The sequence below is a fragment of the Convolutriloba macropyga genome, unplaced genomic scaffold (genome assembly GCF_964194025.1).
Source record: "Convolutriloba macropyga unplaced genomic scaffold, txConMacr16.3 SCAFFOLD_3998, whole genome shotgun sequence".
NCBI lineage: Eukaryota > Metazoa > Xenacoelomorpha > Acoela > Convolutidae > Convolutriloba > Convolutriloba macropyga.
Genome location: NW_027451852.1, coordinates 1 through 21,581, shown reverse-complemented (window position 1 = coordinate 21,581; position 21,581 = coordinate 1). Strand labels below are relative to the sequence as shown.

The 21,581-nt window shown below is 33.4% G+C and overlaps 1 protein-coding gene across 1 annotated transcript; it reads right to left on the bottom strand.

The window, feature by feature from the left end:
* Positions 1-651: 651 nt before the first annotated feature.
* LOC142356995 (dynein axonemal heavy chain 6-like) lies at positions 652-13,952 on the bottom strand. Its single transcript, XM_075408724.1, has 8 exons — positions 13,787-13,952; positions 13,075-13,278; positions 12,760-12,945; positions 12,152-12,324; positions 8,363-8,543; positions 7,727-7,906; positions 3,181-3,414; positions 652-2,684 (listed from the first exon to the last, which is right to left on the bottom strand). Exons 2-8 carry the CDS (start codon positions 13,093-13,095, stop codon positions 2,511-2,513), a joined length of 1,149 nt encoding a protein of 382 aa, XP_075264839.1. The 5' UTR covers positions 13,096-13,278; positions 13,787-13,952; the 3' UTR covers positions 652-2,510.
* Positions 13,953-21,581: the final 7,629 nt, after the last annotated feature.

Genomic DNA, 21,581 nt, shown 5'->3' with positions numbered 1-21,581 from the left:
ACCAACTAACGTCCACATATTGCTCTCGAACGACAAGCGGTGAAATTTAATTCATGAGGGAGCTCTAGTCTAGATAAATTTTTATGGGTGCAAAAAATTCCGAATAGCCAGGGGTGCCCGAGTATCGTATCTTACAATCACTTTTGATTTAGCAACAGACTAAATTTCTGAAATGAGCAAATTAGATCACGCAGCAATTATGGCGTGTGAAAAAGTTTCTCGAGAAATGAAACAGAAAAAAATTTTCTAAATTAAAAGCGAAAAAACGGTTAAACAAAAACTTTGCGCAAAAAACGGCTTATCAAAAGCTTAGCAAAAACCTTTGAAAAACCAGAAACTTCGATACAGGAAACAAACATCTGATTGATGAAGTTAACATATGCATAACAATAGAAAGCTAACGCTGCTATCAACCATACCAGTTGAATATTATTAACTATTAGTTAGCTATTAACTATCTATCAAAAACCACTTATGAAGAATGACATCAACTGACATCGGAAAAGCATGCAAAAAACATAAAAATTGGAGTAAAATTCGTGTGCTCGAAATTGAGAGCACATATTAGACTAAAAGCGAACAAACTTAAAATTTGGAGATATTAACTCTTCGAAGCAAAATTTTTTGAGTAAGTAGCATCTATTCTTCCAATGCTTTACGATCATGCGTCGCTTTTTTCATATCAGTGTCATATTAGTTAATTATTTCCGGTCTTTGCAATCGAAAAATAAATAACATAGCCGGCAGATTGCCGGAATAGCTGCGAAATAGACTTGCGTGCCGTAAAATACAGATGGAAAAAGATACAGAAGTGAGTTGATAATAGTTATCGCCGCCGTCTATAAAACTTACAAGTTTATTTCAAAGGAGGCTGTTTTTGGGTGCAAAAAAATTTTCCCTGTCGCGTCTCGAACCGGCGATCTCCGGATTAACAGCCAGTCGCCTTAACCACTCGGCTGTCGGACCATACAGTCTGTTTTCTTACAATCAAATTTGTTTTAGGAACAGATTCTGTTTCTGAATAACCGCAATTTAGGTCACGCAGAAAGCGTGAAATCAAGCGCGAAAAAGCCATTTAAGTAGTGACGAGACAGAATGTTCTAGAACAAATGTAAAACGAAAATGAAGCGTCAGACGACGAAACAAAAAAAAACCAAGAGCACCGCAATATAGCTACGCTCAGCTTACAGCTTCGCAGCTATAATAAAAAATTGAAGCATAGTCAGGGTTAGAATGAGGATTAGGGGCCTTGTCAACAAAAACGCAAATGAAGAAGCTATGTTTTTGCGTATTACAGATCGTTCGAACTACTTTGATTTCACTTATGGGATCAACTAGACTTTTTCCTCCCCCTGTCCAGAATGGATCAAAATTATTCAAGTTGAATAAAATTTTGGGTTGCTTTAATTTTACTTCTGACAGCTACGTCAGCTGGCATTAAGCGCGTAAAATTGAGTTCAGCTGCTGAAAACGCTGAATAATATTAATTTAAATCGCCCAAAAATCTAAAAGAAAAGTGAGAAAGATTCTCTCGAGAAGTCATGTCGGGCAGGTGTCGTATCGACCCAAATAAAATGCAAATTTCTCTGAAGAGCATTTAATTTTAAAAAATCAGTAAAAATAGGACCTTATTTTGCTATTAAGTGCAAAATATTTATTTGCAGACAACCTACGCATTATGACCAAAATTGATATTCTAGATAAACACAATATAATTGAAATTAGACCGTTAACAGATAAGTCTGTTTGAAAATAACCATTCCAACAGTTGCACTTGTTTACAAATTGCTACACATTTGTAGCACGCCTGAAGAGGGCGGTGTTTGACATTCGAGCGAACCCAAGGTCACTGAAATTTGCACAGCATGCTATAGAATCCTTTGAAAGGTCATGTGTGCTTAGTACAAAAGTCGCGCGCTTAAAGTCCAAATTTCATGACAAATGGCTGCAATTTGTGAGAAAATTCATTGAGGGAGGATATTGATTAAGTTGTTCATCAAATAACGGATTAGAGCAACATTGCGTCAATGTCAACGTCTTCGGCACAAATTGTTCACTAAATTAGATCGACGCGTCAGATCTCGACCAAGTTTGGGTCTAAACGTTAGAATGACTTAAAGATAATGAGTTCAATTTTGCAGAATTTCTTGAAACAGTATGAGATTATAGGGGAGATAGGAACAGAACAAGATTATCGAAAATTCGATCCTATTTAGAGCCTCAAATAACACTTGATTAGTACGGCAGCATCAAAGATACAGAGTATTGTGCAATACAGCCCCATCCACAAAAAAATTAGGTCCCTATTATGGTATTTTAGAAAATTGGGTGCAATGGGAAGGAGACCAGTATTGATAAAACTGTTAGGTGGAGATTCTAATATTTATGGTCATTTCTATTGGACTAATCTGTTAAGCCAATGACAGGACAATTTTATTTTCCTTAATGACTAGGCTGTCGAAATTTATCTCACGCGTATGGCCATAATCATAACCATTGTGCGATTTGACTCAGAGATATTCACTGCAGTGACTTACAATGTAATCGGCGATCTTGCACCAGACAGGATTGTTGGTGATCTCTTTGGTGATATTGGCGAAACAGGGAAGGAAGTCTTGCATGTCGTTCAATTTCACCCACGCCTGCTCAGTCAACCAGGACGCGTCTGGCTTCGGAGGTTTCTCCTATATTACGAATAAAAAACGAATGAACAATATGTGAGAATTTCTTTTTTTCCCGCCTGTTAAATAAATGCAGAATTGCGGCACATATATTTTATATACATGCAATTGAGAGATTAGCACTGGCTAATGATATTGTAAAGATACACGACTACTGCCGGAATAATTGATCGAAAATGACTTTGACCTCTGTCTCAAATGAAACATTCAATCCAAATCAAAAAAGAAAAAAATAACGAGAGTCAGCTCACGAAAAATAGGTACAAACGAAAAGCCAGACCTTAAAAAAATAAAAACAAGTTGAATCAGGTATCAGTAATCGCTAAAATTCAGCTTTGGATTGATTAGTAAACCATCGTAATGACCTATCACACAAAATATCAATTATCTGCACTGGAGGGGAGGGGGGTCAAGCTATTTAGGCTCCAACATAGTTAGCGGCATTCCTATTGCCAAGTTTGTTAAAACTTGAAAAATTTGGGAAAACAAATATAGAAACCTTTTCAACTCCAGCAGCTCCTCTCAGGAAAAAACTCCATTCCTGGTCTGAAATTCTGTTCTCTTGTTTCATAATGTCAATACACAACATGAACGAGTAGACCAGTTTGTGGGCCTCAAACAGACCTCTGGCCACGTTAGAGTAAACATTGTAGGTTGTGGCCGCAATCAGGATCTTAAGTCTCTCGTCAAGGTCATCCGATTGCTGGGCACCGTCAATGGTCGCGTTGAACAACTGAAAATAGTAAAATATTTAGCCCATTAAAATACTGAAATTGTGCAATTCATATTACAAAACACAAAATTCTGTGTAAATCTGAGGATAAAACTGACTGAAACCAGTGTCGACATCTCGACAATAAAGCATATTCATTCGTTCAGATGAATATGCTGCTCCTTAGACAATGTACTTTCCAATGCTATAATTGTTCCGACCCCACTTGTGGGGGGGGAGGAACTATATACTCAAACGGGTATTTTTTTTGTTCAGTCAATTTTGGCCGATCGATATATTTGTCGTAGAGAAAAGTGAGTGGTATCATTAAAAAGCTGCTCCAGCGTAGAATTCAAAATTAAAAAGATTTTTTGATTTTCATTTTTTTCGAGGAGTTATCGAGGATTGAAGTTTTGTGTGAACACGGGATATTTGTTCACTTTTAGTGTAATTTTTCTCAAAATTAAAACATTTTCTATAAAAACAGTATTTCAAAATTAAATTTCACGCCAAAAATGGACCAATTTTGTGTTCCTAATAGACTAAAGGCGATAAAAAATACTAGTTCTGGTCTCATAGGGAAGTTCACTATAAAAAAAAAATCGAATTATATTTGAGAGCTTTTTTTTTAAAATTTTTCTCTTTTTTTGCTTTTTTAAGTCACCTAGAGACAAATAACTTTTTATATTGAGCTTCTATGACAAAACTCCTTTACATTCAAATGAAGCCCAATGAACAAAAAACATCGTTTCCAAGGATTTGCTCATGTTTTTTTGGCTTCGATGCTGAGTTTTTGTAATTTTAAATGATATTTTTAGTTTCTTTTTAAGGTTTTACTAATTTTTTGGAGTTCTATGGCATGGATTCATTGACTAAAAGTGTAACTGGTTCCATAATGAGCATTAAGTGAACATATCTAGTGCTTTGAGGGGACAGCTAATGGCTGTTAAGACTTAAAAAATAATTTTTCGATTTTTTTTGAACATTAAAGAATCATAAACTTATTATCGTGAACTGTAAATCAGTACATGGGTGACAGCACCCTCCTCCTTACTACTGCAACCAAATTTAATCTCGTTAGCGATTTTATCTTCTAACTGTTGGTTATATGACTTCAATGACAAAAGATTTCAAAAAAGTAAAAATAATTTGAATATTTTTGTATTATTGGTTACTTTTGAAATCTTATCACATTATCCAAATATTGATATCTCCCATTGGCTTAAAGAAGATGTTTAGTGGATCACAGATAAAAAATTCAAAGAAAAATTTATGGTTTAAATGCTTCGACACCTTCTTCTCGCACTTTTCTTTTGAATTTTTGGTTTTTGCCTGTTTTTGTTGTTTTAATAGTCATAAGACTTATTGTAATATCTTATTGATTACCTATGCATGACCAAAATTAATGTACTCCCATGAGGCATCTTTGAGCGTATTTATTGACTTCCGTTGAAAGCTATTGGAATTAATGGCTGTTAAGAATTTAAAAATAATTTTTCGAAAAATTTTATTGAACACTAACAAATCTTAAACTTTTTCGTGAACTGTTAGTCAGTGTCAGTATTGACAGGACCCACTTGCTTTCTATCGCAACCAAAATTATTCTGGTTAGCGGTTTTATCTTCTAACTATTGGTAATATGATTTCAATGACACAAGATTTCAATTCTTTTTTTTTTTAAATTTTTTTTTAAATATTTTTGTATTATTGGTTACTTTTGAACTCTTAACACCTTATCCAAACATTTTGCACATTTTCAAAAAATAATCTAGCCCCAGTGGCTTAGAGATGACGTTCAATGCATCACAGATAAATCTTTCAGGGAAAAGCTGACGGTTTAATTGGCTTCGACACTTTCTTCTCGCACTTTTCTACTGAATTTTTGTTTTTGCCTGTTTTTGTTATTGTTTTTACAGTCATAAGACTTATTGTGATGCCTTGTTATTTATCTACGCATGACAAACAACCTTTGCCTCCCATTGGGTTATATCTGAGCGTAGTTATTGAGCTCCGTTGAAGATTTTGAGTTTAATGTCTGTTAAGAGTTTAAAAATAATTTTTCGAAAATTTTTTTGAATATTAACCACTCCTAACTTTTTTCTTGAAGTCTCGGTCAATGTCAGTACTAACAGAATCCCTTTCCGTTATTCTGCAGACAAAATTAATCTGATTACCGGTTTTATCTACCTATTAGTTTGAAAACTTCAATGACACGAGATTTCTTAATTTTTTTTTAATTTCAGGGTACTTTTATTTTATTTTTGTATCCTTTTGAAATCTTATCACATCAACCTACTGCCGATTCCTCAACCTAGTCCCCATTGGTTTAGGGAAGAAGTTCAACGGATCATAGATAAAGTTTTTGGAGAAGAGCTTACGAGTTGAATTGCTTCGACATTTTCTTCTGGCACTTTTCTACTGAATTTTTGGTTTTTGCCTGTCTCTGTTGTTGTTTTCATAGTCAATAACTTGTTGTAAGGTCTTATTGATGAAATATGGTTGGCAAATAAACGTTTTGTCCCATCGAGGCATAATTTAGCGTATTTATTTGCTTCCGTTGAAAGCTAATGAATTTAATGGGGTTGATAATACGTGTTTTCTCGAAAATTCCGTTGTTCTAATGTATTTGTCCATTTTTGTTGATTTTTTGAAATTATATTGATAAAAAAGAGAAATCCTAATGCTCTTGAAAAACAATAGAAAATAGTAAAGTTTTTAGTGAAAAAATCATTTTTTCAATGCCTTCGAAACTTTTCTCGCTCAATTTTTTCTTGAATTTGCTGTTTTTTCTTTAGGTCGCCGTAAATTGATGACAGGTCTCATAGGTCTGTAATTAAGGATTGATTGATTGATGTTACCCGAATCAGTCAGTTTATAGCGAATAGTCTTAAAGTTTATGATAAACATTTTGAAACATTTTTCCAATTTTTCAGTTTTTGTTGTTCTTTTCGTCAAATTGTAACTTATTTTCATCAATGAGAGGTCCCATCTAATTTCTTGTTTTTCAAGAAATAACATATCTGTTGATATTATTTTTCACTAATATTTTGTTTGTAGGACAATATGCGTTTTTATGAACGTTTGTTGAGAGGACAATTTTTGTGTTTCTTTTTCTCTTCTTTCAGAACAATCGCGTAATAACAGATCCCAATGGTTTTAAAATGTGGCCCAAGTAAACTTATTTAATCTCTTAGTATAAATCCTTCAACTGAATTACTAGAAATAACAATTGAAACAAAAATACATATTCACATGATAGCTAATGATTTTAATGGTAGCAATAGTTTGTGTTTTCGCAAATCGTTTGTAATTTTTTGATTTTCTTTTGTGTTCGTTTCTATGGCTTAGTCTAACCAAAGACAGGTGCTTTTGGTTTTGTAATAACTTTTTAGTGATTTAACAAGGGTTATTTAGCTAAAAGCTAAAGATTTTTAAGATTTTTGCAATTTCTTGGTGTAAAAAATGTTGATTAATTTATAAGTTTCGCCTCACTGTTCGTTCTTTTTGTCGGCTTGTTAACTAGTCTCATTAAGAAAACTCTCCATCTGCTGTATAGTTAGTAAAAAGTAAACTTGTTTAATTAAGGTTTTATCTGACTGCTTTTTGACGTTGTTACTAGGTGCTTTTAAATTTAGATATTCCGTTTTTGCCGTGAAATTTTTGTTTTTGCTAATTTTGCCTGTTTGTTTTATTTGTCGCGTAATTTCTTTAATGTCAGATCACGTTGGCGCTGTAATGAGTCATGGAATTATGTAATTCAATTAGTAGATAGGTTGTGTAACGATTGTTTTAAACTCAAACATCTATTTTTTTATCTCCTCATTTGGTTGACAATTTAGTCAAAAATGTAGATGAGCTCGGGTCGGAACATCATGTGCGAACGCACATTGTTAATTATTTAAAATGCAACCCTAGCACTCAAATAGATCAGTTTACTAAATTCACTTCCCTCCCCACAGTTAATAATTAGAAATTTACTAAAACCACTGCGTGAATGACCATTGTCGAAAAGAAATTTCTTTGAATTTTTTTTCAAAATTTTTTTTAACAATTCTTTAAAATTATTTATGATATCAACAATTTTTGGCAAGATTGCACATAACTATTGCCTGCTTATCTCATTAAACAGTTATAATGATAATCGGATCTATTCTGTTTCGGCGCCCCAGCTTAGTGGGAATATATTTTCACGACCTCCAGGCGCACGTGCATTATTTTTACATAGTAACGTTCTGTATAACAACACATAATTTGTAACTGGGGGTTACAAAAAACACTGGGGGGGGGGCGAAACTGAATAGATCCTGATAATCTCTATGAGTAGATGGCTTACGTTGCTGAAGTACTTGAGAGAGAACTGGTACATAGGGTCAATCTCAGCCAGAGATGCAATGACAAAATAGAGGACAGATCCCCTTGTGGCCACTGGTCTGTACTTCTCTCTCGCAGTGTTGATCTTGGCCTCTGTGATCTCTGTCTCCTTCAGACGATTCGTGATCGCATTCGAAGTCACCTGAACACATTCAAAAATTTACATGCTGATGCATCATAAAGTATAAATATCGTATCCCTCAGCTAGGCCTACTGGTTATCTCGAAAAGTCTGGTTGAATTATCAAACAAAGGGAATATCAGGTCAGATATTCCATATCATGGTAATTTGACACGGTTAGGCAAGGTCGATCTAAATTTCGGCTCTTTCCCATAATAAAATCGGCTTTCCGCTCGAAATCGGCTCTTTCCCATAATAAACGTTCCAAGAAATTATAGCCAGACAACTTTTGCATCTTTACTGTAAAGGGGGATATAATGCGTAAAAGCACACAACTTCAATTCATGCTCAGCACAAATTTAAGGGCATAAAAATGAAAACATCGCTTTTAATACATTCGATATTAATTTTTTATCGGTTATTAAAACTAGGCATGATTGAAAAGAGGTCGATCTCCAAAGAGAAAATAGGAAAATACCTTTGAATCGTTGAGTGACTTGATGAGTTGTTCATCATCCAGGATGTTGCCCTCAGAGTTGAATAACTGTTTGAGGATGTTGTCTTCAATACTCTTCAGTTGGTTCTTGTCTGAATTGATTTTCACAATCAGTTGATTTCTCTGCTCCTCAAGGTCAGGTCTCTCGATTCTCACCACATCTCTGTAGATAAACAAGCACAATTTCTATAAGTTTACACAGATGGAAAGCATATTACCAAACGGTTGCTATCGCTATCGAAAAGTTGTCAAACCCCGAGGAGAAACCAAATTAAATTGATCTCGGTCCTTTTCAATAATGCGGTGTCACTTATAAACTCAAAGTTCAATTTAATGGTATGTAAGTTCACCACTATAGTAAGCAGTGATCTTGCAAAAATTCACCACAATTCACCGCTAAAATAACATAAAATATATTTGATTTCAGTTCTGGTATTTTTACCTAACAAATTACCCATCTTATGTAACCGCAAGTTAATACGTACCGCATGTTTACTCAGCGCACGGCCAATATAAAATATAAATTGAAGGAACGCAATAATTCCTTCTCCATCAATGAAATGGAACAAACAAACAGTGGCATTGTTGAAATTCAAGGAGGATGGCGCAGCGGAAGCGTGCTGGGCCCATAACCCAGAGGTCGGTAGATCGAAACTACCTCCTGCTAGTATTTGTTTTGAGCAACGATAGCAGTAAAAGCAAACAAAATGCGTAATTGCAACTGTTATTACCATTTATTGCTTAGTCTTGTTTGAGATCTCAACAGAATATAAGTTTGATCGTTTCATCTAATATCCAAAACATTATTATTTCAATAAATGAACGGCAAAAAATCATTTGACAAAATAAGGGGAACGAGGATGCTCATTAATGTGCGTTCCCACATGATGTTCAGACACGAGCTCATCTACACTTTTGACTTATTTGTCAACCAAATGAAGAGATAATCAAAAATAGATGTTTGAGTTTAACAAAATCGTTACACAACCAAACTACCACTTGAAAAACATAATGCCACGCCCCATTACAGCGCTCACTATATCTGCCATAAAAAGACTAAAAGAAAAAAAAACAAACAACAAAATAAGCAGAAACGAACATTTCAATTTCACGGTAAAAACAATACATAAATTTAAATTCACCTAGTAACAACGTCTAAATGCAATCGGATGAAACCTTAACTGCACAAATTTACTTCTCCCTAACTACACAACAAATGGTGATTTTCCTAAATGAGACTACGTATTAAGTCGACAAAAAGAAGAAACAATTAGGCGAAATTCAAAAAACAATCAACCCTTTTTAAACAAAATAATTTCAAAAGCTTCTAACATTAAAAATTCTTAGCTTCTACCACAATGATTAGCTTCTAACAAAAAGAATTCCTGATAAAATTACTAAAAAGTCATTGCGAAACCAATAGGACCTGTCCTTCGTTAGATTATGCTATAGAAACGGAATGAAGATGCAGAAAAACATAAAAATTACATACAATTTGCGAAAACGCAAATTATTGAAGCCATTATAATCATTAGCTATTATCTGAATATTATGTGTTTTTGTTTCAATTGTTATTTGAAATAAATCAAAATTATACCAAAAGATTTAACAATTTCTCTTTGGCCACATTTGAAAATCATTGGGATATGTTATTACGCGAATGTGCTAAAAGAAGAGAAAAAGAAACACAAATACTGACCACTCAGAAAGCTTTCGTGAAAACACATATTGTCCAAAAAACATCAATTACGACATAATATCAATAGAAAAGTTTTTTTGAATTACCAGGAATTGGATGGGAAATCACAATGTTCAGAATAAGTTACAAGCTGACGAAAAGAGCAGGAACTGAAAAATCTTTGAAAAAAATAATATCATAAACTTTAAGACTTTTCGCAATAAACTGGCTGCTTTGAGTAACATCATTCATTCAATCCTCTATTCGAGGCCTATGAGACCAGTCAGTATTTTACGGCCACATGAAGAATAAAACAAAAACTTAAAAGCAGCAAAATAAAAAAAAGCGATAAAAGTGTCGAAGCCATTGAAAAAAACAGTTCAGAAGAAACTTTTCCATTTTCATCCAATTGTTTTACAGCAAAAGGATTCTTTTTTTTTCAACAAAATGGCATCCAAAAATCAACAGATAAAAACTATATTAAAACAACGAAATTTTGGGAAAACCCGTTGTATCAACGCCATTAAATTCAAAAGCTTTCAACGGAAGTCAATAAATACGCTAAAATATGCCTCGAGGAGAAATCAAGGATGTTTCTCATTCATAAGTTAACAATAGGAAATCAGAATAAGTCCTATGACTATGAAAAGATCAATAAAAACAGGCCAAATCCAAAATTCAAAAGAAAAGTACGAGAAGAAAGTGCCGAAGCCATTTAAACAATAATCTTTTCTTGAAAAACTTTATCTATGAGCCATTGAACTTCTCCTCTAAGCCATCGGAAACTATGAATATTACGCTAACGTGATACGATTTCAAAAGGAAACAACATTACGAAAACATCCAAAAATAAAAAGAAATTATGAAAACTCATGGCATCGAAATCATAAAACCAATAGTCAGAAGATAAAACCGCTAATCAGATTAATCATGGTTGCAGTAGAAAGGAAGTGGGTCTTGAAAGTGTCGAAGCTATTTAAACCATAAGCTTTTCTCTTAAAACTCTATCTACGATCCATTGGATGTCATCGGCAAGTCAATGAGAACTATCAATATTATAATAGTGTGATAACATTTCAAAAGGAACCAAAATTACGAAAAAATATTCGAAAATTTTTTTAAAAAATGAGTCAAACTCGTTGCATCAAAACCATAAAACCAATAGTTAACAATTAAAACCGCTAACCAAATTTTGGTTGCAGTAAAAAGAATGGGGGTCCTGTCATTACTGAGACTGACTTACAGCTCACGAAAAATGTTTTATATCGGTTAAAATTCAAAAAAATTTTGAAGTTTTTTGAAGACTTTAGCCATTAGCAGTCCACTCATAATATTATATTGGTTCACTTAATGCACTTTAGGAAAACTATTGCACTTTTTGCGACCAAGTATATGCCACAGGACTCCAAAACGTAACAAAATCTCTTAAAAAAAGTCAAAATTTAATTAAAAATTTCGAAAACTCAGAGTCGAAGCCAAAAAAACATGAGCGATTCCTTGAAAACTATTTTTTTTAATTACCGGGCATCATTTGACTGTAAATAACGTTTGTTATTAACGGAACCTCAATATGAAAAGTGACTAGTCTCAAAGTGACTAAAAACTATAAAAAAATAGGAAAAGTTTTCTAAAAAAAAACAGCTCTCAAATTAAATTCGAATTTTTTTATAGTAAACTTCCTTATGAGACCAGAACTAGCCTTTTTTGTCTTCTTTCGTCTGTTGGTAACACAAAATTGTTTCATTTTGTAGCCTGAAATTTAATTGTAAATTAATATTTTTTATAAAAAAGATCTAAATTTGAACGAAAATTACAATAAAAGTGAACAAATTCATACAAATATCCCGTGTTCAAACAAAACTTTAAACCTCAATAACTCCTCGAAAATTACGAAATTAAAAAAATCTTTTTAGTTTCGAATTCTACGCCGGACGAGTTTTTTAATGATAGCACTCATTTCTCTACGATGAATATATCGATCGGCCAAAATTGTCTGAACGAAAAAAAACCATTTGAGTATATAGTTCCTCCCCCCACAAGTGGGGTCGGAACAAAAAAGAAATAAATACGAATGCCCATTAAGATTCACTAACCCTAGGAGCTGATCTTCGAGACCCTTTTTGGTGACTGTGAAGTTAATGATGGTCACTTTGATACACACTTCGGGCAGGTAGTGAGGATTTGACATCTTAGTTGTCATGTAGAACTTGAAGTTCTTGTCATAGTCTATGTCTGAGTCACCCAGCCGGATCAGGGTGCGACCTCCCTGTGAAGAAAAAGGAACCCGGGGTGAGGTGGTAGAAAGAATATGATTCAACAATTTTTTATCTGGTGGGGGTACCCCCTCCAAGACGATAAATACACGGCCTGGACCATATTTTGGATCACACTATTACCATTACCGTAATCACAAATTAACTAAATCACAAAGAGAAACCGAAGGCTTTTTTATTACTGGAAATTCTATGTGCCTGTTTATCCAACATTGGTCATAAATAGCACAATAAATTTAGGAATCTCAAACGTACTCTATAAAATCGAGTGCCAATCTAATCGTTCTGGTAGTTTCAACATTAGGATGAAAGATTGGGTATATTTTGAGTATTTTGTCTTGACATCCAATCTAATATTTAGAAGCCCACGAACGAAGAAGCAACTCAGTATAACGGTTCAGTATATCAAAGGTAGTAATGATACTAACCGAAACAAAGGTCTGTTTCAGAAGAATCGGTTCCAAAGCGGGGTCCAAATGTTCTTCCAGCTCCTCAAGCAATACTGGCATTCCCAACCTCACTGCATTCTCAAGTGTCCTCAGGAATCCACTATCTGTCAACTTGATCACTTTGAGACCGTTCTTTGCTTCTCGGTTTCGGATCCAGCGGTTGGCCTAAATCAAATAAGGCACTTCTGTTCAAAATAATTGTATTTCAAATACTTGGAGTACTGTGATAAATGGCCGGCAAACTTGAAACCGGATTTGACCGAAGTCGGAAATATTTTGAGAACTTTCACCAACCTGGTCCTGAGGGTCGATCATAAGCGGCCACCTTCTTGCCCTGGTGACCAAAATTGCATTTTCAGTTGAGGTCGTGTCTCTCGGCAGTCCATCCACATTCCACTGTCTGATCTCGAAGGCGTCAGCCAATACGTTGGTGATGGTCAAGCCCTCTGTCACTGGGATCTCCAGACCCTTGCATCTGTTCACCCACGTGTCAACCAGCTGAAAAGGAAAGAGTTTCAAGATTTTTGTCATTTTCCAAAAAAAATGAGTCACATAATACAGATGAAGTCCACATAACGTATGAATATTTCATGAGTAAGTATCAAATATCATTGTTCATTTGAATTGATGCTTTTCAACATATCGTGAGTATAATTTTGCTAAAAAGATCCGCGATATGATATATTACTTCAATTCATACAAATGAAACAATACGGTTGTAATTTGGCATCAACCCCACGTTAATAAAATTTTTTTCTTCCAAGTACAGTCGGGCAAACTAAAGCGTGTAACTATTGCACTGCTAATGGCTTCCTCTGGTTAATAAACAGTGAGTACTTTCATTACAATTATTTACAATTATTATATCTCAATAGAAATACAAATTAACTGATCACATTACACTTGGAGCCCCAAGCAGGTCCATGAGTTTAATATTGTCTAGAGTCAATTATAGTTGATAAAGCTGAAAACTCAACATTCAATCAAGTAATTAATGTGTGTTTACCTCTATTCTGTACACACTGGTGAATGCCCCATAATAGGCCACACAAGCAGCTGCCACGAACACATCTCCTACCACATTCCCAATCTGCTCGTTGAAAGTCTCAACGCTCTCTTTCCATCTGAAACACAACTCACAGTTATAATCCGTTCTTTTGCAGGGAACAAAAATTCAGGACTTTTCCATTAAGAAACCCCATTATGGTATATTTACGATAGTTGAGGGGCTATACACTCTGTTCCCACTGTATTATCTCGAATTATGGAAGAAAAAAATGGGCAAATTTTTATAGTACTATATTCTCACCATTGCTGTATAAGTTTTGTGAGATATTTATGTTACATAATCACGCAAAAAATTTACAATTTGTAGCAAAAATAAACCAAAAACCTTGAACTAAAAACATCTAGGGAAGTTTAAATCAATCACTACATGTCCCTAAAAGCAGCAAAGAAAGCATTTAGGAACTGTAACAAATTTTAGTGAAGTAAATTTAATTGAGAAACTTGATGCGCGCTTAGCAATTGTAAAAGCAGCTAAAATTGGAAACAAGGGAATCTCAGCTCAACTGCAAGATACAAAAGATAAGCTGTAGCGAAGAAGAGCGGACAAACCACAGATTTAATTCAGTAGCAAACATAGTTACAGGAAAAAATATGAGAAACTAACAAAACCAAAGCTTTGAATCCTACAAGTAACACAGAAATCTGGCACCAGTACTTATAACAGTAGATTATTATCAGTAGTAATATGCGAGCAGATCAGGGGGGCCAAAAAGGAAGTACCTATGTATTAACATTACGTATAGCCCATTTTCCCTCAAATCCCAAAGATGTACCTCACAGCTTGATACCCACGCTGTTCACACGAGGGGGATTAGCAAGTTAATCCCTTAATATTAAATTAGGCCATTTACCCATTCCCATATTGCACTTTAATAATGTAAATTTCCAAAAACGTACCTCACAGCATGACACCCAAGCTGTTCTCTCAAAGAGGATCAGTTAGGTAATGTTTTAATATTAAATTAGATAGGGTGACTCATTTACACTTACGTACGGTTTACGTGATTTTCAAAGATGTACCTCACAGCTTGATACCCACGCTGTTCACACGAGGGGGATTAGCAAGTTAATCCCTTAATATTAAATTAGTAAGGCTTACTCATTCCCATATTGCACTTTAATAATGTAAATTTCCAAAGACGTACCTCACAGCATGATACCCAAGCTGTTCTCTCAAAGGGGATTAGTTAGGCAATGTTTTGATATTAAATTAGATAGGGTGACTCATTTACACTTACGTACGGTTTACGTGATTTTCAAAAGTGTACCTCACAGCATGATGCCCAAGCTGTTCACACTAAAGGGATTAGCAAGACAGTGTCTTAACAACGAATCAGTAAGGCCATTGACCCCCTAAAATTTTACACTTTAATAATGCAAACTTTCAAAAGTGTACCTCACAGCACGACACCCAAGCTGTTCACACAAAGGGGATTAGCAAGATAATCCTTCAATAATAATTTAGGATGACTCATTTACAGTTACGTACGACTTTTCAAAAATGCACCTCACAGCATGACACCCAAGCTGTTCACACAAAGGGGATTAGCAAGATAATCCTTCAATAATAATTTAGGATGACTCATTTACAGTTACGTACGACTTTTCAAAAATGCACCTCACAGCATGACACCCAAGCTGTTCACACAAAGGGGATTGGCAAGATAATCCTTCAATAATAATTTAGGATGACTCATTTACAGTTACGTATGGTGATTTTCAAAAATGTACCTCACAGTATGATACCCAAGCTGTTCACACTAAAGGGATTAGCAAGACAGTGTCTTAACAATAAATCAGTAAGGTCATTGACCCCCTACCATTTTACACTTTAATAATGTAAATTTCCAAAAACGTACCTCACAGCATGATACCCAAGCTGTTCACACTAAAGGGATTAGCAAGACAGTGCCTTAACAATAAATCAGTAAGGTCATTGACCCCCTACCGTATTACACTTTACTAATGTCAATTTCCAAAGACGTACCGCACAACATGATACCCAAGCTGTTCCCACGAAGAGGATTAGCAAGATAATCCCTTAATAACAAAATAAGAAGGTCAATTACCCATTCCCATATTACACTTCACTAATGTCAATTGCCAAAGACGCACCTCACAGTATGATATCCAAGCTGTTCACACAAAGGAGATTAGCTAGGTAATGTTTTAATATTAAATTAGATAGGGTGACTCATTTACAGTTACGTCCGGCTTACGTGATTTTCAAAAATGTACCTCACAGCATGATACCCAAGCTGTTGACACGAAGTAGATTAATAAGATAATCCCTTAATAACATTATCCCGCGTAGATAAAAAAATACCAAATTCTGTCTAAAAATTAACCAAAACTTGCTAAAAAGTACCGAATTCTTGCCAAAAATAGACAACTGTTACCAAAAAATGATCCAATTATTACCAAAAAATACAAAATTCTTGCTTAAAAATACACAATTCTTGCCAAAAAATATCCAATTCTTGCTAAAAAATACCCAACTCCTGAAAAAACACCCAATTCATGCCAAAAAATACTGAATTCTGTCTAAAAAATACCCAAAACTTGCTAAAAAGTACCAAAAATTAGACAAATGTTATCAAAAAATATCCAATTATTGCCGAAAAATTCAAAATTCTTGCCGAAAAACACACAATTTCTGCCAAAAAAACCCAATTCTTGCTAAAAATATCGAATTCTTGAGAAAAACACACACATCATGCCAAAAAATACCCAATTTTATCTAAAAAATACCCAAAAAATGCAAAAAAATTACCCAATTCATGCCAAAAAAATACCCAATTCTGTCTAAAAACTACACAAAACTTGCTAACAAGTACCCAATTGCTGCCAAAAAAAGCCAATTATTACCAAAAATTATCCAATTATTGCCAAAAAATATCAAATTCTTGCTTAAAAATACCAATTCTTGCCAAAATACCCAAGTCTTGATGAAAAAATCCCCAATTCTTGAAAAAAATGCCCAATTCTGACAAACACTTTCCAAAACCTTAAAAGAAATTAACCAATAGTAGTTGAAAATAACCATTTCTTACCAAAAAAAAACTACGTTTTTGCCAAAAAAACCTAATTCCTATCAAAACCGAAACAATTCTATTAAAAAGTGTCCAATTCCTGCCACTTATATTTACCAAAAGTAGCTGAATCTTGTCAAAAATACTCAACTTTTACCCAATTTTCTTTAGTATTGTCAAAAAACACCCAAATTATAAGCAATATAACAAAATTTTATCAAATATTTATCCAAAATATATCAAAAATTATACAACTTGCCATCATCTGTATTTATTTAAATTCATTCTGTCAATCCAATTATTTAGTGATCTTACAAACATCAACTTTTGACATCTTCTTTTGTAAGAGCGAATCTTCTCAGGTGAACGATAGAGGTTTTATGAGCACAAATTTATCAGGAATTTTTCACTATCGTTAGAAATTAGTCGTAAAATGTATCAATTAAGTCAAAATACCAAAAAAAAATCACGTCATACTGTCTTTGCAAATACGGACAATTAGGTGATTTCATCCATGCAAGGGAGCCGCTCAACAAAATGTAGGTCAACTAAGACGTATGATTACCACAATTACCGAATTACAGATATCTAGGTATTGTATTGGGTCATTGAACTCATGTGACCCACATCGAAAACAAAACTTTACAAGTCTCAGACAATATGGAACTAAGCAGATTCGTCCGTGGACATTTTTGTGACTATGAGTTGTCTTATAGACCAATGTATAAAAATTTAATCGGATTTTTTGAGCAGGAGAGAGAACTTAAATTCCTCTGGTGTTTGTCTGACGACTTTGAAAATTTGCAGAAACCTGATAAGGATTGTGACGAGTGGGAAAATGGGTCACTGACAGAGAGTTTTATTGCAAGAGAAGAAGAAAACGCAATTGACCCCAAGTTTGGCATGAAAAAATTTGACAAGACAGCTCCCGTGTCGTGTTTTTCTACGGAAACTGGGCAAGATGCAAAGAAAGAGGTACAGGGAGCGTCGGCTGTTAAAAACACTTCACTGAAGTCTGTCGGAACCAACCTTAGTACAATCTAGCTTGCTGGTATGCTATACTCTCCCTCACTTGACTAATGAAAAACTCATTACTAACATCACGTGACCTTACTAAAAACAGAAATGACATAAACACTAAATCATTTTCTACACAACTTTCATTGACTTAACAAAATGTTTTATAAGATCTTATCGGCTACGAGGTTTTTTGTTCCCAATTCTTCTGTGTTTTAATTAAGTTTCATTGGTTCGATATATTGAGGTTAATTTTCAAGATATTTCAGTCATTTGTTTCTTTCCCCTTACATTGTTCAGTTACCCTTATTCATCCAGGTTTTATTATTTTCTGCTTCCAGATCTTATCTTTTGCTCAATTCACCAAAAGTGACTACCAAAAGTAGTAATTCCAGTCATATCTTTCGGTAGTTTCATTCTGGTCAACATATTCAATTGTTACGGAAACATACTTTCATGGTTTCCCGAAAATGAAAAACGCAAAAACTCTTTCTTATCAGCCTGCAAAATATGGGACAAAATTATAAATTCCGAATAAAATGACCAAAACTTTCCCCAGGGAGGACTTATTGGTTAAGCAAGTTCCTTTCCTGACTTTTTCTTTACTAGATTGAAAGTTTTTCGATTACATGCTGTACTGCACGATTCTGCCGAAGGGCCCAGGATACTGTTACATGTTCTTATTAAACTTTTCCATCCGCAATTTTCAAAAGACTACACTGCTAATCAGTTTTTGATATTGTAATCTAGAAAAAGGAATGTCTCTCGTTGTATTTGATATTGAGTGCTTGGAGGGGAAAATTGTTAAGAAGTTGGGTGTTTTCAAGGACGGAATTGTTTTTGGGATTCAGTTTCCTGCCACCCAAAGACTACCAACCTACTTTTCAAGCAAAGTGGAACACTAAAAATTTACATGGGATCAATTGGAGCAGTGGAAAACTGGAATATATTGAGTTGTCATCAATCATTCACCATTATTGTTCACCTACAACAGAATACTTTGCGAAAGGGTTGGAGAAATGTAATCTCCTCTCAAATTACTTGTGTAAAAATGTGGAGAATCTAGATGATCTTGGTTGTCCAAAAGTTTCCAAACTTCTCAACAATTTGGATACTGAGTGGGATTGCAGCAACTATCCGTATCGACATTAAAAAACCTTTCACTGTGCAGAGAGGAAAGCTTATGCTTTCGGAAATTGGACTCTTGATCATTTTGATAACGTATAATATTTGTAATTTCTAATTGTATTTGTGATTGTTTTGTAATTAATTGTTTTTATTTTACTACTTTTCAAATCAGAGAAAGGTCGCATTGGAATATGATTAGCTCGCTGCAGATTATATGATGGCATAATAATGCTAGAAATTGGCTAGTTTTCAAAATAGCAATAGATATTTCTTTTGAAATTGGGAACCAAGAAATTTCAGTTTAAAAGGTCACAGTAAAATGAAATCTTAAAAATTAAATTAAAAAAATATTCGAAAAATTCAAAAACTGGAGATTTGAAAAGGAGAAAAATTTAAAAAACACAATTTTTGTTGAAAACCTTATGTCAAAAACGATATTTTGAATCAACATGTATATTAAGAAAAAACGACTAAAAAAAATTTAATTGAACAAAAGTAGCTTAAAAACATCAAAAACTAACAAACCGAATATAAAAAAATCAATATACAAGTTTTTTTATTTAAAACATCATGTAATAAAAAACTTTACGTTTTTCATTGTTTTTTATGTAAAACAATGCAGGATAGTGCCTTAAAAAATTAGTTTTAAACAAAAAACATTTAAAAAATATAAAAATGATAATTTATAAAGATTACGTACAGCCCATTTTACCTCAAATCCAAAAGACGTACCTCACATCATGATACCCAAGCTGTTCACGCTAGGGGGTTTAGCAAGATAATCCCAAAATATTAAATTCGTAAGGTCATTTACCCATTCCCATATTGCGCTTTAATAATGCAAATCTCCAAAGACGTACCTCACAGCATGACACCCAAGCAGTTCACATAAAGGGGATTAGCAAGATAGTGCCTTAAAAACAAATCAGTAAGGTCGTTTACCCCTTACCATATTACACTTTAATAAGGTAAGTTTCCGAAGTCGTACCTCACAGCATGACACGCAAGCTGTTCACACGAGGGGGATTAGCAAGATAATCCCCTAATATTAAATTAGTAAGGTCATTTACCCATTCCCATATTGCAGTTAAATAATGGAAATTTCCAAAGACGTACCTCAAAGCATGACACCCAAGCTGTTCACACGAAGGGGATTAGCAAGATAGTGCCTTAACAACAAATCAGTGAGGTCATTGACACCCTACCATATTACATTCTACCAATGCCAGTTTTCAAAAACGTACCTCACAGCATGATACCCAAGATGCTACACGAAAGAGATTAGCAAAATAGTGCCTTAAAAAATTAGTTAGGTCATTTACCCTTATCATGTTGTACTTTACTAACGTCAGATTCCAAAGACGTACCTCACAGCATGATACCCAAGTTGTTCACACGAAAGGGATTAATAAGATAGTGCCTTAACAACAAATTTGGTAGAATGAGTCATATGTTCACCAGAAGGAAATAGGGGTATTAATAGGTATTAAAGAAACAGCGGGTATCCAACAGTTGGGACATAAGCTAATTACTCAAAATCATGGGTCTTTTTTGAATTGGGTATATATTGAATTAGGTATTCTATTGTAAAATTGTGAATTGGGTATATATTGAATTGGGTATTTTGATGTAAAATTTTGAATTTAATTATTTTGTTTGAAAAAAAATGTTTTTCTAAAATAGTTTTTAATCAAAGATTTCGTTTTTTACATAAGATTTTTAACGAAAAAGGTAAATTTTAATGTTTTTTATTTTTCTATTTTTCCATTTTTCAGTTTTTGAAGTTTTTCCAATGTAAAATTTTCAATTTTATTGTTTTTTATTAAAAAATATTGTTTTACTAAAATAATTTTTTTTTCAAAAATGTCGTTTTTTACATAAGGTTTAACAAAAAATGTAAATTTTGTTGTTTTTAAATTTTCTATTTTTACATTTTTCAGTTTTTGAAGTTTTTCAATGTAAAATTTTTAATTTACTTTTTTTTTCATAAAAAAGTGTCGTTTTACTAAAATAATTTTTTCTCAAAAATGTCGTTTTTCACATAAGGGTTTTAACAAAAAAGGTAAATTTTGTTGTTTTTTATTTTTCTATTTTTACATTTTTTAGTTTTTGAAGTTTTTTAATGTAAAATTTTCAACATAATTATTTTTTTATGAAAAAATGTCGTTTTACTAAAATACTTTTTTTCAAAAATGTCGTTTTTACATAAGGTTTCTAACAAAAAATGTAAACTTTGTTGTTTCTTATTTTTCTATTTTTACAATTTTCAGTTTTTGGAGTTTTTTCCATGTAAAAATTTCAATTGAATTTTTTTTTCATTAAAAAGTGTTGTTTTACTAAAAATTTTTTTTTCAAAAATGTCGTTTTTTACATAAGTTTTTTTTAAAAAAATGTAAATTTTGTTGTTTTTTATTTTTCTATTTCCACATTTTTCAGTTTTTGAAGTTTTTTAATGTAAAATTTTCAATTTAATTAATTTTTTTTCATTAAAAAATGTTGTTTTACTAAAATAATTTTTTTTTTCAAAAATGTCCTTTTTTACATAAGGTTTTAACC